The sequence below is a fragment of the Schistocerca serialis genome, chromosome 4 (genome assembly GCF_023864345.2).
Source record: "Schistocerca serialis cubense isolate TAMUIC-IGC-003099 chromosome 4, iqSchSeri2.2, whole genome shotgun sequence".
NCBI lineage: Eukaryota > Metazoa > Arthropoda > Insecta > Orthoptera > Acrididae > Schistocerca > Schistocerca serialis.
The window spans coordinates 817,616,518-817,636,255 of record NC_064641.1 but is presented as its reverse complement, the minus strand read 5'-3'; the positions used below and the strand labels follow the sequence as shown (position 1 = coordinate 817,636,255).

General features: G+C 43.1%; 1 protein-coding gene across 2 annotated transcripts in view; it reads right to left on the bottom strand.

Moving 5' to 3' along the window:
• The window catches only part of LOC126473409 (uncharacterized), a 48,714-nt gene extending 38,702 nt beyond the window's left edge, over positions 1–10,012 (bottom strand). Inside the window, exons 1-2 of one of the 2 annotated variants that reach the window (XM_050100431.1) lie at positions 9,804–10,012; positions 9,398–9,547 (exon numbers count right to left, since the gene is read on the bottom strand). In XM_050100431.1, coding sequence (XP_049956388.1) covers positions 9,398–9,521 — 124 coding nt within the window. In that variant the 5' untranslated portion in view covers positions 9,522–9,547; positions 9,804–10,012. The remainder of the gene's footprint in view (positions 1–9,397; positions 9,548–9,803) is intronic. The other variant, XM_050100430.1, reaches the window with a different exon arrangement.
• Positions 10,013–19,738: the final 9,726 nt, after the last annotated feature.

Here is a 19,738-nt window from a genome sequence, read left to right as displayed (position 1 = left end):
CGGACCAGCAACATAACCCCTCCATGAGCTGGGATACCTACCACAGGGGGTAGGTCAAAACGCACAGAGGTGTAGTGTGCCAAGGCAATTTGATCGCATGGGCGTAGCTTCGTTTCCTGGAGGGCTACGACGAGCGGACGGTGCAAGCGGAGCAGCAACTTCAAGTCCTCTCGGTTGGAGCGAATGCTGCGAATATTCCAGTGAATAAGTGCCATCGTAAGAAGAGAAGGAAGATGAAAGAAGGGGTCACCTCAAAGGCCGCTGAGGGCCTGGCTTCGAGCGAGCACTGCCGCCGCTATCAGTAGGCGGACAGTCATCGTCCATTGGTTCTATAGGTTCATCGGCCATCTCGGTAAGATGGCCGGTGAACGGCCAGATGTTAGGCTACCAGCGGTGCAGCCAGGCGAAATGGATGACGGCCTGGGGCGGCAACCGCTGGGTGGCGCAGGAGAAGAAATGTGCCGTGGCGGAGAAGGAAAACTGTACTTCCTATGAGCCTTCTTGGAAGGTCGTTTGGTGGAAGTACCGGTCAATGGCTGGGGGGTCGAGGTACGTAGGAAGTCTGCACGGGACGGTTCCTTCTTGAAGGCTCGTGCATCTGACTTCTGGGTCTTCGTCTTAGCAGAAGCTGATGAAGGGGCTGGTGTCTGTGGGGTGATGGGAGGAAGAGGAGACGTCGACCGCGCGATCTCAGCACTGGCCGAACGGATGACCGTGGTGCTGAAGGTCAGTTCGCATGTCTGGGTTGCCACCTCCCTGGTAGTCCGAGGAGAGGCGAGGACAGTACTGTATTTCCCCAATGGGAGCAGCGTGGGCTTCCTACTAGCCAATAGCTTGCGAGCAGCCGAGGTGGACACTTTCTCTTTGACCCGAATTTCTTGGATACAGTGTTCTTCCTTATAGACGGGACAGTTGCGTTAGGATGCTGCATGGTCACCCTGACAGTTCACACAACGAGGAGACGGAGGTGGACAGTCACCCTCATGGGCATCCCAGCCACAAGTGACACATTTAGCCGCATTGGAACAAGACTGTCGAGTGTGATTGAAATGCTGACACTGGTAGCAGCGCGTAGGTGTCGGGACATAGGGGCGAACAGAAATAACCTTGTAGCCCGCTTTGATGCACGATGGCAGCTTAACACTATCAAAGGTTAAGAAAAGTGTCCGGGTCGGTACAAGGTCATTGTTGACCTTTTTCATGACCCTATGGACAGCCGTCACGCCCTGCTCAGCGAGGAAAGACTGAATCTCCTCGTCAGTCAATCCGTCGAGGGATCTAGTATAGACCACACCACGAGACGAATTCAAAGTTTGGTGAGCCTCCACCCGGACAGGGAACGTGTACAGGAGTGTGGCTCGAAGCAGTTTCTGTGCCTGAAAGGCGCTCTAAGTTTCTAGTAACAAGGTACCATTACGCAACCTCGTACAAGGCTTAACAGTACCGGCTATGGCATCTACGCCCTTCTGGATAACGAAAGGGTTGACAGAGGAAAAATCCTTTCTGTCCTCAGATCGAGAAATGACGAGAAACTGTGGGGTAAGCGGTAGTACTTTTGTCACTGGGGGCTGGTCATGTTTCCGTTTGTGGGCAGAAGTCGAGAGAGAAGAAGAGAAATCCATTGCGGAGGAATCCCCCATGACTGCCAGCGTCTCCGACGGCGCGCTCCTTCCTTATGGGGACCCTCTCAGAGGGCACTCCCGTCTTAGGTGAATGTTTACACCTCAGGTCACACCTCCCGAGAAACAGACGGAGGGACCAATCGGCATGGTCAGAAGGTATCAGCTCAGGCAATCACCCCTCCCTGGGCCTGGCCTTTACCAGGGGGTACGTGCGTGCCTTACTTGTCTACCCAGGGCGGGGAATTATGCGTTACCCCGTCACCGGCTACGCGTGCGAACGCGTGGGTCGGCCTTCAGGCGCGCACAGGGAGGAAGGAAGAAGAGGAAAAGGAAGAGAGAGAGGACAGACTGACTCAAACGCCGAAGCGGAGCCCAGAGAAGGCAAGGAGAAGAAGGCAAGGAGAAGAAGCCAAGGGAAAGAGTAAGGAAGACAGTGAGATGGAGAAGAACAAAGAAAGGAACCAACCAAAGAAGGAAGAAACAAGAAGTGAAAAACCAAAAAGACCACAAATATAGGTTGTGGGACCGTCCGTCTCCGGACGCAGGCGCTAACTACCCCCTTGAGGGGGATGGACTCCTTTTAGTCGCCTCTTACGACAGGCAAGAAGACCTTCTAACCCCCGGACCCGCAGGGGAGGGGGGGGGGGGGGGCACCAAGGAGCTCACACTCTGTAAATGGGGCATTATAGGATTCACTGCAGCGTATAGTGAATGAGAGGACATTCCCTTCCAGCTGCTGTCTGAGTGTGCAAAAGGCTGGGGGGTAATTCTCCAACACAGAGGCTCGAGTAAAGTGCTCGGTGATTGCGTCGGTACATAACTTGCCATTCATGGTAACACGGGGGACAGCTGTTGAGGCCTGGTAGCCGAAAAGACATTTGATCTTTGCCCAGACTTGGGAAGGTGATGTGTGGCACTCAATGGTGGAGACATATCTCTCCCAACATTCCTTCTTCCATTGTTTGATAAGGTAAGGTAGCGAACATAGGCACATAGCCGTTTAAAGGCTATGAGGTGCTCCAGGGTAGGGTGCCACTTATGCCGCTGTAGAGCTCGCCGACGCTTCTTAATTGCTTCAGCGACTTCCGGTGACCACCAAGGGACTGCCTTATGCCTCGGGCACCCTACGAGGGATCGTGTTTTCTGCTGCAGAAACAATTGTTATATTCACATGCTCAACCATCACATCGATGTTACCTTGTGGGGGAGATTCAGTGGTGACATCAGAGATGAAAGTTCCCCAGTCCATCTTGTTAAAAGACCATCTGGGCAGGTGTCCGTGTGCCTGACACTGGGGCAGTGATAGAAAGATGGGGAAGTGGTCTCTACCACACAAGTCGTCATGTGCTCTCCAGTGAACAGATGGGAGAAGTCCTGGGCTGCAAATTGATAGATCAACAGCTGAGTAACTCCCATGAGCAACACTGAAATGTGTGCCCCCCCCCCCCCCCCCCCCCAGTATTTAAGAGGCAGAGGTTGAATTGCGACAGTAAAGTTTCAACATCTCTGCCTCGGCCAGTAAGCATGGTACCACCCCACAACGGGTTATGTGCATTAAGATCTCCCAGAAGTAGGAAAGGTTTAGGGAGTTGTTCAGCCAGTGCAGCTAATACATTCAGGAGTACTGCACCATCTGGAGGAATATATACATTGCAGACAGTTATTTCCTGCGTTCTCCTTATTCTGACAGCCACAGCTTCAAGAGGGGTTTGAAGGGGCACATGTTCACTACTGACCGAGTTTAGGATATAAACGCAAACTCCAACTGACACTCAATTATAGTCGCTACGGTTCCTGTAATATCCCTTATAGCCGTGGAGGGCAGGGGTCCACACTGCTGGGAACCAGGTTTCCTGGAGGGCAATTCAGATAGCAGGTGTAAAGCGTAACAGTTGCCGTAGCTCAGCCAGGCAGTGTAAAAAACTGCCGCAATTCCACCGTAGGATGGCATCGTGAGACTGGGAAGGCATGGAACATTAATGAGGCAGTTTACGCCTCAGAGTCACCTGCTGCCACCGATTTATTGCCTGAGCAGTCTATACCCATTGTGTCTGAGGGTCTGGCGAGATCTAGGTCCTCAGCGGACACCAAAATCTCCACCCCATCCTCAGCGCAGACCTTGTAGGTAGCGGTGGTGTGGGTGCCAGTGCAATTTCCTTGGTCTTAGGGGTTTACTGTTTGGATTTCTCTTGCTGATCCTTGGGTTTCCCTGGCTGGGAGGACTTCACTGGCTCAGTCTCCGGGCCTGAGGATGAGTGTGAAACCCTACAACCAGCTGCTTTTGGGCTCTTTAGCCACTGGCGGGTGTTGTCTTTCCCAGTAGAAGAAACCTGGGAAAGGAGTGACCCAAGAGACCCCTTTCTAGCGAGAGAAGCCAAAGAAGACTTACGCTTCTCTGGCTTAGAATTTGGGATGGACGTCCCCGATGGTTGAGGGGGTGTTGCTCCCGAAGTAGGTGATGCAGGAGCAACAGGGAGGGAAATGCCCCCCACCATCAAGGAGGCATGTGTAGTCTTCCGGCTCTGAGAGGTGACCTGGGTTGACGAAGCTGATGGTGCCAGAACTGTTGTAGCAGCGGGGAATGACAATGTCATACGCAGAGGATGCAGGTGTTCAAATTTTCTCTTAGCCTCAGCGTAGGTCAGTCTGTCCAGGGTCTTGTACTCCATGATTTTCCTTTCTTTCTGAAGAATCCTGCAGTCAGGCAAACAAGGTGAATGGTGCTCTCCGCAGTTGACACAGATGGGAGGCGGGGCACATGGAGTATTGGGATGTGATGGGCGTCCACAATCTCGGCATGTGACGCTAGAAGTACAGCGGGAAGGCATATGGCCGAACTTCCAGCACTTAAAACACCACATCGGGGGAGGGATATAGAGCTTTACATTACACTGGTAGACCATCACCTTGACCTTCTTGGGCCATGCATCACCCTCAAAGGCCAAGATGAAGGCACCGGTGAGAACTTGATTGTCCTTCGGACCCCAGTGGACATGCTGGACAAAATGTATACCTCACCGCTCTAAATTGGCGCGCAGCTCACTATCAGATTGCAAAAGAAGGTCTCTGTGAAATATGATACCCTGAACCATATTTAAGCTCTTATGGGGCGTGTTGGTTACAGAAACATCCCTCAGCTTGTCACAAGTGAGTAACTCCCGTGACTGGACAGAGAATGCTGTTTTCATCAAGACTGACCCAGATTTCATTTTGGACAAGCCCTCCACCTCCCCAAACTTGTCCTCTAAATGCTCAACAAAAAACTGAGGCTTCATCATCATGAAAGATACCCCATCACCTCAGTAACATACAAGGTACCGGGGCGAATAAGATCCACTGAAATCCTTAGCCTGACGTTCCTCCCATGGTGTGGCCAGGGAGGGGAATGATTTTGGGTCGTACTTCTGTGCGTTAAATTGAGCTGGTGATCGCTTAGAGATTGCTGGTGTTTCACCACCAGCAAGAGATAATGGACTACGCTTCATTGCGTGTCATCCGCCCTGATGCCACCCACTCCGACCAGGGGCCCTCCCCACGGCCGCCACCCAGTCGCAGTAAAGGCCACCTGGCAGGATTGCCATTGGCGGGAGTCCCGATGCCCCAGGGGGATGGGAATCTATCCCTTGGCATATGTGGGGAGTTAATGGCGCAGGCATCAGCAGAGCAATCCCTTTTGGTCAGGAGGCTACAACCAACAGGGTTCATGGCGGCCCCACCACAACAGACTGGCTACCGTGCTGGATATCAGGTGCAAAGAAGTCCACGGTTATCGACGGCGCGGACATCAACACTGCATAGTGCATGGTGGAAAATGCACCCAGGAAGGTGTCCTCGTCCAAGAGGTGGAGAATGGGCAGGACAATGAGAAAGTGGGCTAAAGATCTCAATGCACAATGGACACGATGCACCTTGTAAGGTGCCCTTCCACAACTGGCTCACTCTTGAGGAAAATTTTTAAGGTCAAACCCTACAGGGACCATCACAAGGCCGAAACTTGTGAAACTCCTTTTAGTCGCCTCATATGACAGGCAGGAATACCTCGGGCCTATTCTAACCCCCGGACCCGCAGGGGGTTACGGCGAGTATGTGTGACTTCACATTCCTATGCAGTCCAACCTCAGGCCACTGTCACATGCAAATGCCCCACAAATCTCATTGCAACTCTAATCATTTACATACCCACCAATGATGCATGTATGTACTAACATCTGACCATCTCAGGCAGTGTAAATGGTTTGCAAGTATCACCAGAAAAATCATTTGTGGCAATGTTCTCTAGCCACAGGGTGACAACCTCATATAATCACGCTTACCCCATACCACTTCTCATGAAGTATGTAAATGTATGTAAACTCTGTCCATGGGCCTTGGTGGGATTATCGGTACCAACTGATTCCAAATGCATCATTGAATGTGCTATGGATTGGTATGGGGTCAGCACACTACTCTCCCAGCCGCTGTCAGTATTCGTGACTTGGAGCCGCTACTACTTGGTCAAGCGGCTCCACAGCTGATCTCATGAGGCTGAATGCACCCCAGTTCAGCACTCACACAAAGGAAGAATCTCTGGCAGTACTGGGAAATGAACACTGATACCCTGCATGGCAGTCAGCTGCACTAACCACTTAGCTATGGAGGCACACTCTCCATCTATATAAACAATTTGGGAGACAATCTAAGCAGCCATCTTAGGTTGTTTGCAGATGACGCAGTCATTTATTGACTAATAAAGTCACGAGAAGGTCAAAACAAGTTGCACAACGATTTAGAAAAGATACCTGAATGGTGTGAAAATTGGCAGTTGACCCTGAATAACGAAAAGTGTGAGGTCGTCCACATGAGTGCTAAAAGGAATTTGTTGAACTTCAGTTACATGATAAATCAGTCTAATCTAAAAGCTGTAAATTCAACTAAATACCTAGGTATTACAATTACAAACAACTTAAACTGGAAGGAACACACAGAAAATGTTGTGGGGAAGGCTAACCAAAGACTGTGTTTTATTGGCAGGACACACAGAAAATGTAACAGATCTACTAAGGAGACTGCCTACACTACACTTGTCCATCCTCTTTCAAAATACTGCTGCGCAATGTGGGATCCTTACCAGATAGGACTGACGGAGTACATCAAAAAAGTTCAAAGAAGGGCAGCACATTTTGTATTACTGCATAATATGGGAGAGAGTGTCACAGAAATGATACAGCACTTGGATTAAAAGAATGGCTTTTTCGTTGCGACGGAATATTCTCAAAATTCCAATCACCAACTTTCTCCTCCGAATGCGAAAATATTTTGTTGACATTGACCTACATTGGGAGAAACGATCACTACAATAAAATAAGGGAAATCAGAGCTCGTATGGAAAGATATAGGTGTTCATTCTTTCTGCATGCTATACGAGATTGGAATAATAGAGAATTGTGAAGGTGATTCGATGAACCCTCTGCCAGGCACTTAAATGTGATTTGCAGAGTATCCATGTACATGTAGATAGAAGTAAGTTGTGAAATATCTGGGACTCTTCATCAAGTAAAGATTAACAGTCACTTTCTAAATGTGGTTCATAAACTCAGTTCACACATCTCAAAAGATGTATGCAGTATACGCAACAATCAGTACCACAAGCAATCAATTCAACTTCTTTCAGGGAAATCTGAAAATATTAACTACCTTAAAAGTAATAATTCTTATGGGGCTGATAACACTTTGGCCAAAATATTGAAAGAAGGTTATTCTGATACAGTTACTATACTCAGCCACATATTTAACCCATCCCTTTCAAGAGATACCTTTTCAGAGAGTCTCCAGTATGCCATTGTTCAATCTCTCCAGGTGGCATATGCCATCAATGGATCAAAATTGATGTTGTCTTTCTAGGTGTACTAGTTTTTCTGACAGTGTATTATTAAAGTAAATGGCCTCTCGCTTAAAAAGGGGAGGGGGGGGGGGATGGCAGTTCATTCAACTCTGTACAAAGAACGACTGACTTCAGCAACATTTGCTCTACATGTAATTGCAGATTTTGGTGATGAAAAGAATCAAAAATTATTTTACGTAGCATTCCTTAATGCCATACAGAATAATTTTCTGGTGCAATTCCATGCATAGAGACAAAGCATTCATTGCAGAGATATGTGATAAAGATAATATCTGGTCTCCATGCTATTCATAAACATAAAATTACTCTTATACGAAAAGGAGCAAAGTATACAGCTGGGAAAAAAAAAAAAGTTTTTGGAACAAGTTGAAATCATTTCTGCTTGACAACTCCATCTACTTCATAGATGTATTTCTGAGTAGCTAGTATGTATGTAGTTGGGTTACATCTATCTAATTTGTTTGTACATAAAGATAAAAACAGAAAATCCAGTTATGTAAATGACCAGTTTGTGGCAATGTTTTCACAGAGAAATTATATCTCATGGTTACATTCTGCATCATGGCGAGTATATGCAGACAGGATCCATGGAATATGCAAAACTTACGAAATATTTTTGTCCTCCTCTGAAGACTAGTGATCAGTGTATCTGAATGTAATGTGATGGACCCAGGCTCTATTTTCAATACTATTACAGATTTTTCTTGTTGGCAAGAACAGACCAGTGTGCAAATGAACTCTGTGAGGGCAATTGTGAAGCTGCTAGAGAGGTAGTGGCTCCATTGTTCAAAAAGCAGACAATACAGCTGGAGTTTTGTTGTGCTAAACACATGCACCTCCATATTGAATTCAAATGGTGCCACAGACAGTGGAGGACAAAGCAACCATTCGGAGCCTTCTGGTCTGATGGTGGAGGTTTTTTTTTTTTTTTTTTTTTTTTTTTTTTTTTTTTTTTTTTTTTTTTTTTTTTTTTGGGGGGGGGGGGGGGGGCTAGTGTGGCTCTTAGAGAAATTTCAATGTGTGCACCTATATGTATTTATAAACAAGTAGGCCTAAGAAAGAAAAACATACTGAAATAAATATCATGCAGTAACAATAAAGTGAAATATTATTATTCTAAACAGCATCCCAAGCTCACCTCAAGTACGCAAGAGACTAATTAACCAACATTAAATACCTGAGCTTTTTAAATAACCATTAAGAAAATGTGTGTGTCTCAACTTTTGCGTTTAGTGCTAATTACTGAACCTGCAGGACTATGATGCATTATTTAGCAATCTATTCAACCCAGAAATATAATTACTATGACTGACAGGTAAATACTAATTATATATAGCTGAAAATGGCATATTCTGGAAGTAAAACTAAACAAGAATTCAAAGAATTTTTCCACAATAACTATAAATGGTATCCATCTGCCCAATAGGCCTACGTTGCTTGACTGTAAAAGTGGTACCCCTCTTTAAATCGTGGCTATGGTGACAGACTGAACTGTAGCGTAACCCCGAGGTCCCGTTTAGGTTAGACGATGCATATTACATAAATGTCATATACAAACTATGAAATATGCAAGGGTGGCTACTATGTAACTTTATCCAACATATTATGGGTGGGAGCACTCATTGCAAATGAATTAAATTTTCATTGTTGTTTTATCTAAGTGCAAGAGGTCTGTCATTTTTGTAAGTAACATTGAGAAAATGTGAGCAATGCAGATGATTGTTTTCAATCAATCTAGAACTTAGAGATTTACGTAGTTTGCAGTAGCCTAACTGACTGGTCACTAAACAAGTACACTGACATTCTTCGTAGCCATTTGAACTGGGATAAAGGGAACATACATCACCACCACGCGATGATAAACGAAACATTTACAATCAAATAGTTGGCGTACATTTACTTGAACCGTCATGGTCGTTTCTCGTTTGATCTGGTGAAGGTGGTGTGGATGCTGGAGTCTGAGAATCTTCAGATTGTTCTCCTTGAAGTGATATCGCGCCACCTCCCGCAACATGCATGAGCTCGAGGACAAACCTGGTGAACTCTGCAAATTTAAATGTCATCTTAATAGCGTGAAATACCTTGACAACAAGCAAAGTTTTTACTTGAACTGTGATGGAAGCAGTGAACTGAAGCTTCCAGGTACGAATGTAAAATAAGAATGAAATCTAGAAAATTATAATCGAATGCTATTACATTGAAACGTCGACAAAGCAAATCGAACATAACTGTAACTAATGAGCAGCCTACATACGATGACAGCTACTTCGTAAACAAAGAAAGGTACAAACGCAACTCACATTTCCTTCAGAAAGGAGACTCAGTTGACCTCCATGATCAATATAAAACTTCTAGTAAACTAAATCTATTAAAGAAAATATCACTGTATATCACAGACACAACAAATTGCACATTTATCACGTTCAGGTGCTCTTTACGCTTCTCTTGTTGACAGTTACACATATCGCAGGGATCCCATAACAACTCTCTGCATTGCATTGCATTTGTTATTTTTTGCGCATGCGTCTTGCGCAAAATCAAAATAATTCGTATTTTGATCTCTGAACGAACTTCACCTTGTCTAAGCTAAAGATTAACTCTGGTTCCACCCGTAAAACAAATCGGGAAGCAGAGAGAGAGATTTCGTTTATACAGTGAGTTCGCTAGTGTTTATTGTGTTTGATAAACCGGCGTCGCCGGTTTCGAGTGTTACGAAGCAAGTGTAGTTTCGTACTATTGCAACGGGAATATGGTCTTCAGAAACAAATAACAGGCTCACACATGTATGCAGCGAATGTTTTTGTTGACCAGTACTACCAGACTGTTATAAACTGCCATGTGGTTTGCTGCATATAACAGGTTTTGGGACGATTGATGGATACCTGCCACAGTGCGGATATCTGTGGGTGACGCGTACTATTCCAGCGGAACATTTTTGTAAGAATTAGGTATGAGCAAGTTGTTTCGTTTAGAATGCTACACATCATATCCTGATGTACTTGTTGGGTACCGAAAACTGTAATTAAGCTCGTAAGATACAGTGGCATATGCTGTTTGTTCTTAGTCTTATGTGGGACTAACACATTGTACCTTTAATTTTCTGTAGAAAAAGAAAATGAACTGGACTTCATAATTTATGGTAGTAGCCTGGAAAATTGTAGGAGTGCATATTTATGAGTTCCTAGTTTCCCCCCCCCCCCCCCCCCCCCCCCCGATTTCTGACGTGGAGATTCCAGTTTTATTACTACATTTCGGGAAATCGTATCCACCTATTAATTCAGTATGCTATGTAGGACAGATATAACAATTCTGCTTAACTTCAGAGTATTACGTTAGGCCCTAAAGCGTGGCAGTTTGTTTTGTGTGTGGCGAGATTAAGAAGCTCCTTGTAACGCAGTTTGTTGTAATTAATGGGTGTGTTTGTAATTGTACATGGCAGTATGCTGTACGGCTTACTTTAATTAATGTGGTCTGTTAAGTTAAGAAGTCAGTAAATATGCATGAAGTACATGATAAATAAATCTAGAAATATAGCATATAAATTTATTTAAAATGTGTTTTCTGGGAACATGAATGACACGTGTGATAGGCCTATGTATTTACAGAACCTCCCTTTCACCTGTTTGTTCTATTTTATTTAGTATTTAATAGCTCTGCTTTAAATTTTCTGAAATTCAGTAATAATGATAGAACAGGGAAAAACTGAGAATGTTTTTTATATTACTCAGAACTGACTTTATTTATTTCAAATAGGTTCCTGTAATACCATAAAGCATAGATTAAGTAGCAACTTCTTTGTTCTGCTTTGTCTGCACTCTCCCCCCCCCCCCTGCCCCCCCCCCCTACATATAAAGTGAATCGTAAGATTGACAGTAGATGGAGAAGAGGTGGACCTACTTCGACACTAAAATTGAAAAGAAATATCTAAACCAGTATGTTTTCCTTGAGACATCATGTGTATTTTTACCATATTCTACTAGAGGTCATTGACAGTATTTTGGACAAGATATGTGTAGGCCTATTTCAGTTTTCAATAAACTAGTGATTGTGGCATATGAAATAAAAGATACTCTTCCAGAAAGTTGTGTAACAGGAAACATGAAAATCTTAAAATTCCTGATAGGCACACAACATTAATTTCTTTTTCTTCCCAGAGCAAGAGGAAAATATTTTCCAAAGTTGGTACTGTTGATAATGGCATCTAGCATCTGTGAATCATATCTGGCAATATTGCCCAAATCATTTGAAATGGCTGTCAACAGTCCATTTGGACATGCAGTTCTGTTCACTTATCTAACAATCTATGATGATTTTTCTGTGCTGAAGCTGTGAAACAGTTCCTTCTGGACTGAGAATTTCGAAGCTCTAATTTCATAATCCAGTGAATCTATCTAAACAGTTAAGTTTTATCTGATAATGCTTGTTTCTGAAATGTGGGGTATAGCATTTTGTTAGAGATGTGACAAGTCTATTCTTCCTCAAAAAGATTGGCTAAACTTAGTAACCATGTCTCATACAACTGGGATTGTAAGCTGGCAAAATTGGAGGAAGATGCTAGCATGTCAAGAAGAAAAATGTTGAAAAGCGAAGCAGTAACAGAGAGGCAGAAAGTAACACCAAAAGAAGAAAGTAGTGCAACATTGGAATAGCTATGCAAAGGACCTGCAGAAAGGAAAGATTGTCATCAAGAGCAGGAAAATATTGAAAAGCCACAAGAAGACATTTAAAAGAAATTTCCTAGCAGATTAGAACTGTGTGCCAGACAGAGACTCGAACTCTGAAACTTTGACTTTCATTGAGCTATCTGAGCATGACTGATGACCTGTCCTCACAGCTTTACTTCTGCAGTACCTCATCTTCTACCTTCCCAACTTGGCAGATGTTCTCCTGTGAATTTTGCAGGACTAATGCTCCTGGAAGAAAGGACATTGCAGAGAGTGGTGTAGCCACAACCTGTGGTATGTTTCCAGAATGAAATTTTCACTTTGCAGTGGAGTGGGTACTGATGTGAAGCTTCCTGGAACATTAAAACTGTGTGCTGGACCAAGACTTGGAAGGCAGGAAATGACGTCCTGGAAGAAGTAAAGCTGTGAGGACGGGTCATGAGTCTTGCGTGGGTAGCTCAGTACACCACTTGCACACAAAAGGCAATGGTCTAGAGTTCGAGTCTAGGTCTGGCCCACAGTTTTAATTTGCCTGGAAGTTTATCCTGACAGTGTGCATTCCACTGCAGAGTGGAAATTTCATTCTGGAACACAAATGTTGATAATATTTTTCCTCAAACGCTGGGAAAAACAGTCTGCAGAGCCAAGAAAGCACTGCCAGTCACCCAATAAATAGGCAATGGTACTGCAGCAAATTTACTGCTGCTCATCAAAAAAGACATGGTTGTTGCTAAAACATCATGCAAGGAGAGATTTGATACCATTGTACATGACATCTGAGGTGTGATTCAAGGCTTTCTGTGTCCATGATATTAGAAATTATCAATTCTTGGTGTGATGTAGACTACATAGTGTGTCAGTTGTTACACCAAATCTAGATGACTGATGAGGTTAATTTTCTAGAAACTTAACAATGCCACCTTCATGTGGCCAGATGAAAATGGTTAATATGTTCTGACTGATGATCCCAACATAGTGTCTGTTTTACCTGAGCCAACACTTGGCGGGAGGAGTGAACTGATTTTTGCTGGGATGTTACGGGTACAGTGTGCATTCTGTAGCTGGTAGAAATATACTGTTGCTTTGTTTGATATTTGTCTGTTTATGTCTGCAATGTTAGTGAGTAATTGTGGACCTCACTCCAAAATCTTTTTGTGAATTGTGGGCTTGTCTAATAAGTTCATAGAATAAATAAGCCTTTACTCTTATTTTGTAGAGTTCTTGCGTGGTATGTGACAATCAAATTTTAAGCTCTATAGCAATTAAATATCTTATGCACAAAGTCTCACATGTGTAATATGCACTAGCATCTATAATAATATGTAACAAGTAGTAAAAGTATGGAAATAAAGTCTTATTACCATAGAATCATAATGAATGGTCTGGCCACCAGTCATCAGACTTGTAACAAAAGTTCAAAAGATTTTCTCAAATTACTGAAATGATTTTTTTCCACATTTTTTCTCTGTCATGTACATAACAGATGTAAAGTAATTTATTTTATATAAAAAAATATTGTAACCTCTCATTGGTGGGTACCATCATCATCAGCACTACTGCCATCATCATCATATGAGTAACCTATGGTTGTCCCATTTCTCACATCCTGTTTTTCATTTCTTCCGATCTTGCCCGTTTCCTCCTTGTAGTCCTTGGGCATCCTTCAAGATCTCTTGGCTCCAGCTCCTGTTAGGTCATCCACACTTTCTTCTCTCTGCTGTGGTCCACTGTTTTTAGGCATTTCATCTTTAGGGTGTTTATTACTGATTTATTGACACCCATAGCCCCTCTTATGTTGAAATTTTGTACACGATCCAGCCTGGAACTACTTGAGATAATTCATTAGCAATCTCGGGTTCATTATTCTCAAATATATGTGTCATTATTATTCTTTATTACTGTGTCTTTTTCACAGAGGACGTAATGGTGATGTTGAATCATAAGCAGTCTGAGTGGTGGGGGTAAGGAGGAGGCTGGGGTGGGGAGGGAGATAGATAGTGTGGTAGGGGTGGGGGATGGTAAAGTCCTGCTTGTGGGAGCATACAGGGACAATGATGATGCAGGGAAGGGCAGCTAAATGCAATCGGAAGGTTAGATGTTGCTGGAGGGGGGGGGGGGGGGGGTGGAAGGGAAGGGAGTGGAAATGGGGAAAAAAAGTAAAACAACTGTGGGTGCGTAAGTGGAAAAGTGGAAGAAAAGGCTGTGTAGTGCTGAAGTGGGAGCAGGTGAGGGGATAGGAGGGTGAAGGGCAGTAACTAACATCAGTTGAGGCCAGGAGGGTTATGAGAACAATGTTATATTGCAAGGAGAGTTCCCACCTGTGCAGTTCAGGAAAGCTGGTGTTGGTAAGAAAGATCCAGATAGTGCAGGCTGTGAAGCAGTCATTGAAGTGAATAACATTGTGTTGGTCAGTGTGCTCAGTAACAGGGTGGTCCATAGATTGTATTGGCCATTAGTGTGAACAGGCAGCTTGTTGGTTGTCACACCCGTGTAGCATGCAGGACAGTGGTTGCAGCTTAGTGTGTAGATTGCATAACTGCTTTCACAGGTAGCCTTGCCTTTTTTTGATGAGATAGGTGATGCTTGTGGCTAGACCTGAGTATGGTGGGAGGATGTGTGGGACAGATCTTGTATCTAGGTCTGTTATGGATATGCGCCATGAGGCAAGGGAATGGGAGTAGGGACGGACATTGGAATGCCGCTGTGAGAAGGGTGGGTAGGTTAATGGGTATGAAGAGAGGTAGTCAAAACTGTGGCAGATAATGTGATTCAGGTCTTCCACTTCTGGGTGATAGTGAGTCATGAAGGAAATGCTCCTTGTGCCCAGAGGTGTGACTTCAGGGGGGGGGGGGGGGAGGGGAGACTGAAATGTTATGGCATGGGACATCTGTTGCTGTACAAAGTTGGAAGTGTAATTTCAGTCTATGAAGGTCTCAGTGATACCTTTGGTATATTTGGAGAGCAACTGCTCATCACTATAGATGTGATGACCCTAACCCACCTTGCTTCAACCTTTCGTGGCCATTGTCCTTCACCCACCTGTCCCCTTCTGTGTTCCCACTCCAGCACTACAGAGCCTTCTATTCCACCACCAATGCTCCTGCTGTCATTTTACTTTGCTCCCTTTCTGTCTCCCCCCCACCCCCCACCCCTGGTCTAACCTCCCAAGTGCACCTATCTGCCCTTCCCTGTCCCCATCCCATCCCTGTGTGCTCCATGCTCCCACAAACAACACTTAACCATCACCTACCCCTACCCCTGTCCCTACCCCTACCTCCACCCCTACACTGCTCTCCCTCCCCACCCCAGCCACCTCCTTATACCCACCACCCAGACTGTTTCTCCCATCATCCATAGTTGCTCACAGTCTGGTCCCAGCAGCCAGAGACAGTGGTCATGTTTTTGTGTGTGTGTGTGTGTGCGTGTGTGTGTGTGTGTGTGTGTGTGTGTGTGTGTGTGTGTGTGTGTTTTGTCTACCATAGGAGAAGGCATTTTGGCTAAAAGCTTGCTTGTTGAGCAGTCTTTTTGTTGTGCTTGTCTTTGTCTCAATATCTCCTCTGTATGGTGATTATTATTATTATTAATAATAATAATATTGCTACCATCATTATTAGTGAAAACTGCCTTAAGGAATAAGTATTTCCTTAAGTCAAATGTCATACAGTAAAAATGTTTTTACTTTACCTTTCATACTTTCTTTGCCAGTGCTTAAGAGTCTAAGCTTATCAGAATTTTGAATATTTGTTTGTGTCTTACGGCTGAAGGAACAGTGAGAACGAAGTTGAAAGGCATATGAACCACAGTAAAGTGTGGGGGCCAGAGTAAAGTAGTGAGAATTAAAAGGCTGATGAGAAAAAGGGAAGTGAGGTAAAGGAAACTGGGGGGGGGGGGGGGGAGTAGTGGTTGAGGTGGATGAGAGAGAGTGATTGCTGAGGCCATGGGGTTATTGGACTAAATGATGTGTTGCAAGAACAGTTTATAGCTCTACAGGATCTGGCATTAGAGGGAAGGAGCAAGGCTGCATGGCTTAAAAGCAGTCATGCAAGTTGACCATGTTGTGATTAGTATCATATTATTGAGGTTAAAGTTACACTCGGTAGCAGTTTGGCATTAGCCATGGCTGTGAGAAGATGCTTTCAACCGTCATGCCAACTTAAGGGGAGCTGGAACGAATCATCTCCTACATGTTAATTTTAGCAATTAGAAGGAACATTTTTTTTCTAAAACCATTTAACATATTGCTCTGATATTTGGGCTATATGTTCAGTGAATATTTCTCTACAAAATTATAATGCCATGTTAAGAACTATTTATTGGTTTTTGTTTTACAATTTTTGTAAACAGATGCTTATTTTTTTCTCTAAAATTTTGCACTTTTTCTTCTATAACTCTTGAATTGTATAATATTTTTTTGACAATTTGTTATAAAAATGAAACAAAAGAAGTAAACATTATTATATATAAATTTCATTGATATACTGTTAGCAGTTTTTGAGAAAATGTTCCTCAAAAGTGAAAATTTTAAAGTTACGGGAAATGGCTTCCAAAGTTTTTAAATACATTCCTGTGCCCTATATGATGGATTATCAGCATCCTCTTCTTTTTCCAGTGTTAGTTTCCTTTTCACTGGTCTTTTCTTCCCTTTTGCTACATGTTGTAGGCTTTTCACTCTTCTTCCTGTACGTCTTAGTCTTTCTTCATCAATTAGTACATTGTGCAAATGGTGTTGTGTCATAGTTGGAAACCTAAACGTTTCAGCACATCACATTTGATAATGTTTCCATCATTGTGTGTTGCCACTGCATCATACACTCCAAACTGCAATGTTTTTATATGTACAAACACTTTTTTGGAAATCCTAATCCAAATTAAATTATGTACACTTTCATTTGGATTTTGTGTTTTCCCATGTAAACACTTCTCCAATAAACTTGGCTGTGATAAATCTCTGAATATGGGCTTAATTACAGCATTTGGCAAACTGTTTTTATGGTCATATTCCTTTCCTGATTGGTACTTACACCATGAGTCATCACCTGTGGGACACAGTGCATGTTGTGGGTGCTCATTTGTTGATGCAGTATGAAAAAATAATGCCCAAACTGCTCTCCTCATGTGCTCAATGCTTCTTGTATTTTGCCTAATTGCACACCCATAATACCTCTGCAATCTATCAATTGCTTCATCTGTCAGTCTTCCTCTTCCTCCAAGGATCTTACCATCACTAAGCTTCTATGATCCTAATGTCTGCTTTAGTTTGTGCAAGCAAGCCCCCTTGCGCTTCTGCACAAGTCCAATGTACTCCTGTTTTTTAATGTGAATTTCATTGTCATAAGGTTTGAGTTCCTCTACAGCTTTATATCCCTTAGAATCACCATCTCCTAGATAGTTAGTGTATCGTACATTATACCACTCCTGTGATCTGGAAAAAATTGCTTTCACTCCCTCTACTTCCATCGCTCCACTCGTGTCATGAAAATTTGCTTCACAACTTTCACTATGTTCGTCCTTGGTATTGCCCTTACATCTACAATGTTTTGAGAGAATAGCAACATCAATTACTTTGCAACTGTCTCCACTGGTAGCTGTCACAACTCCATTTAGAGATTTATGACCTCTACATTGCCATGATCCATCCAAAGCAACAGTTAAATCTCTACAATTTCCATTGTCTGTCACAGCTTCTTCAACTGCTTTCTTCATTGTTGCTTGAGCAATATCTTCAGCAGAAGATCACACCAATTCATTATAAAATCCAAACTTAGTTGGTGGTTTTGGCGAGTTCACAATTCCAGGTAACATTGTCCCTGCAGCACTGCCCTTGCCAATGCAACGCAAACCATACACTGGCCTAACATTTACATCATACACCTTCATTCCACTATTACCACTATGAGGAATATTGTTAGAATTAGAAAACAAAACTTCTGTCGCACATTTGTTACACTTCAGTAACATTTTACATGCCAAACCAATATGTGAAGTTACTTTCATTTCCAGTCCTCTTTCTTTGCAAACTTGGCATAATACATTATGTTTCAAAATATTAGAGTGCAAGGAAATGTTAATTATTTCATTCACATCATTACTGTCACTCTCATAGGTTTCAAATTTTTCTTTGCTGTCACAAAGTTTCTTGCTGGAAGAAGTTACATCACATTCATTTGGAATAGTCGGTGAAGCAGTCTGAGCAGCATCTCCCTTCGAAACAATGAAAGATTTCTTCTTCCACTCATTGTGCCTTTTCTTAAACACTCGATTGCTGAAACGGGGCATATTGATATCCACAAACCAAATATGTAAAACAGGTTTGAGCAAAATTCATCAATGCAAAATTGAACAGCTAAACAACACAAAGCAAACTCCACAAGTAAACACACATGGTATAGCGTTTATGTTTACTGATATGAACAGTCACTTGTCACAGAGATAAAGCCATACAACATTGGAAAACAAAACCCTGTCTAATTCCGCAAAGATAGCCTGCTTGCAGCCAGCAAGCAGTGTCATCAGAGGTGACACACCAAGTCGCTACAACTGTTTACATGGTGCGTCAACTTTGCAGCAATAAAAAACACACTTAGAATTCACTTAGAAGGGTGAAACTTAATTTGTTTTATTCAGAACTCTCCAAATAATTTGATAATGAAAAAAACCAAAAAACGTTAATTTCGTCTTTTTCATCGTTCCGGCTCTCCTTAAACAGTGAAGCTATATTTTCAACAAAGTTGGTATATGATATGACTGACTTTATGGTGGGATACAATATACCAGGGTTCGCTATGGATTTTATATATGTTTGAGGGACAGATTTTGCATCTTTTCTACATGTGTATGATCTGTATGGCAAAGGATTGTGAGAAGGAATGGAATAATGATGAAGCTATATATTTTGTATTTTTGATGGGTACCAGAATACCACTTCAGTGGGGGGAGAATAATTTTTGGGAACAATATTTTTTCCTCACTTCAGGGTGCAATGATTGATAGTCAAAGTACTGGGGGAGAATGTGGCCAGGCTGCTTGAGACAGCATTAGTTTTAGGTAATAAGAAGCATGCTCCTTTGGTTGTTGTTGGAGTATCAGGAGTACAGTACCATGTTTGTTGAGTGACGCCCTTGGCAAAATGAGGCATACAGAGAAAGGGAATGTTCATCATTGCAGGTTCATGCATGTGGCAAGACTGTACTGGGGAAACATTTTGGTATAGAAGGGACATAATTGATGACTGATATTAGTATTATATAAGAGATTTTTTGTGGAGAGAGCAGAGAAGTGGAAGTCAATATCCAGGATGGTGGTTTGCTGAGCTGAAGGGGTTCAAGAGCACTGCTTAAGTGAATAGCAGTTGCAGGCCATTATGTAATTGTTCATCTGTATAAGGAATAAGCAGTAGGTCTAGGGTTGACAGGGACGGTGGTAGGGATACTGTTTGATGGTGACAAGGCCTTTAGATTGAATGATGTTGGTGATAAGCACAACTAGAGGGAGTCAGGAGTGAATGGATAGGAACTATGGAGAGGTGATGGAGGAAGTGGTGAATCTATAATGTGGGAAGCTAGATTGTGACC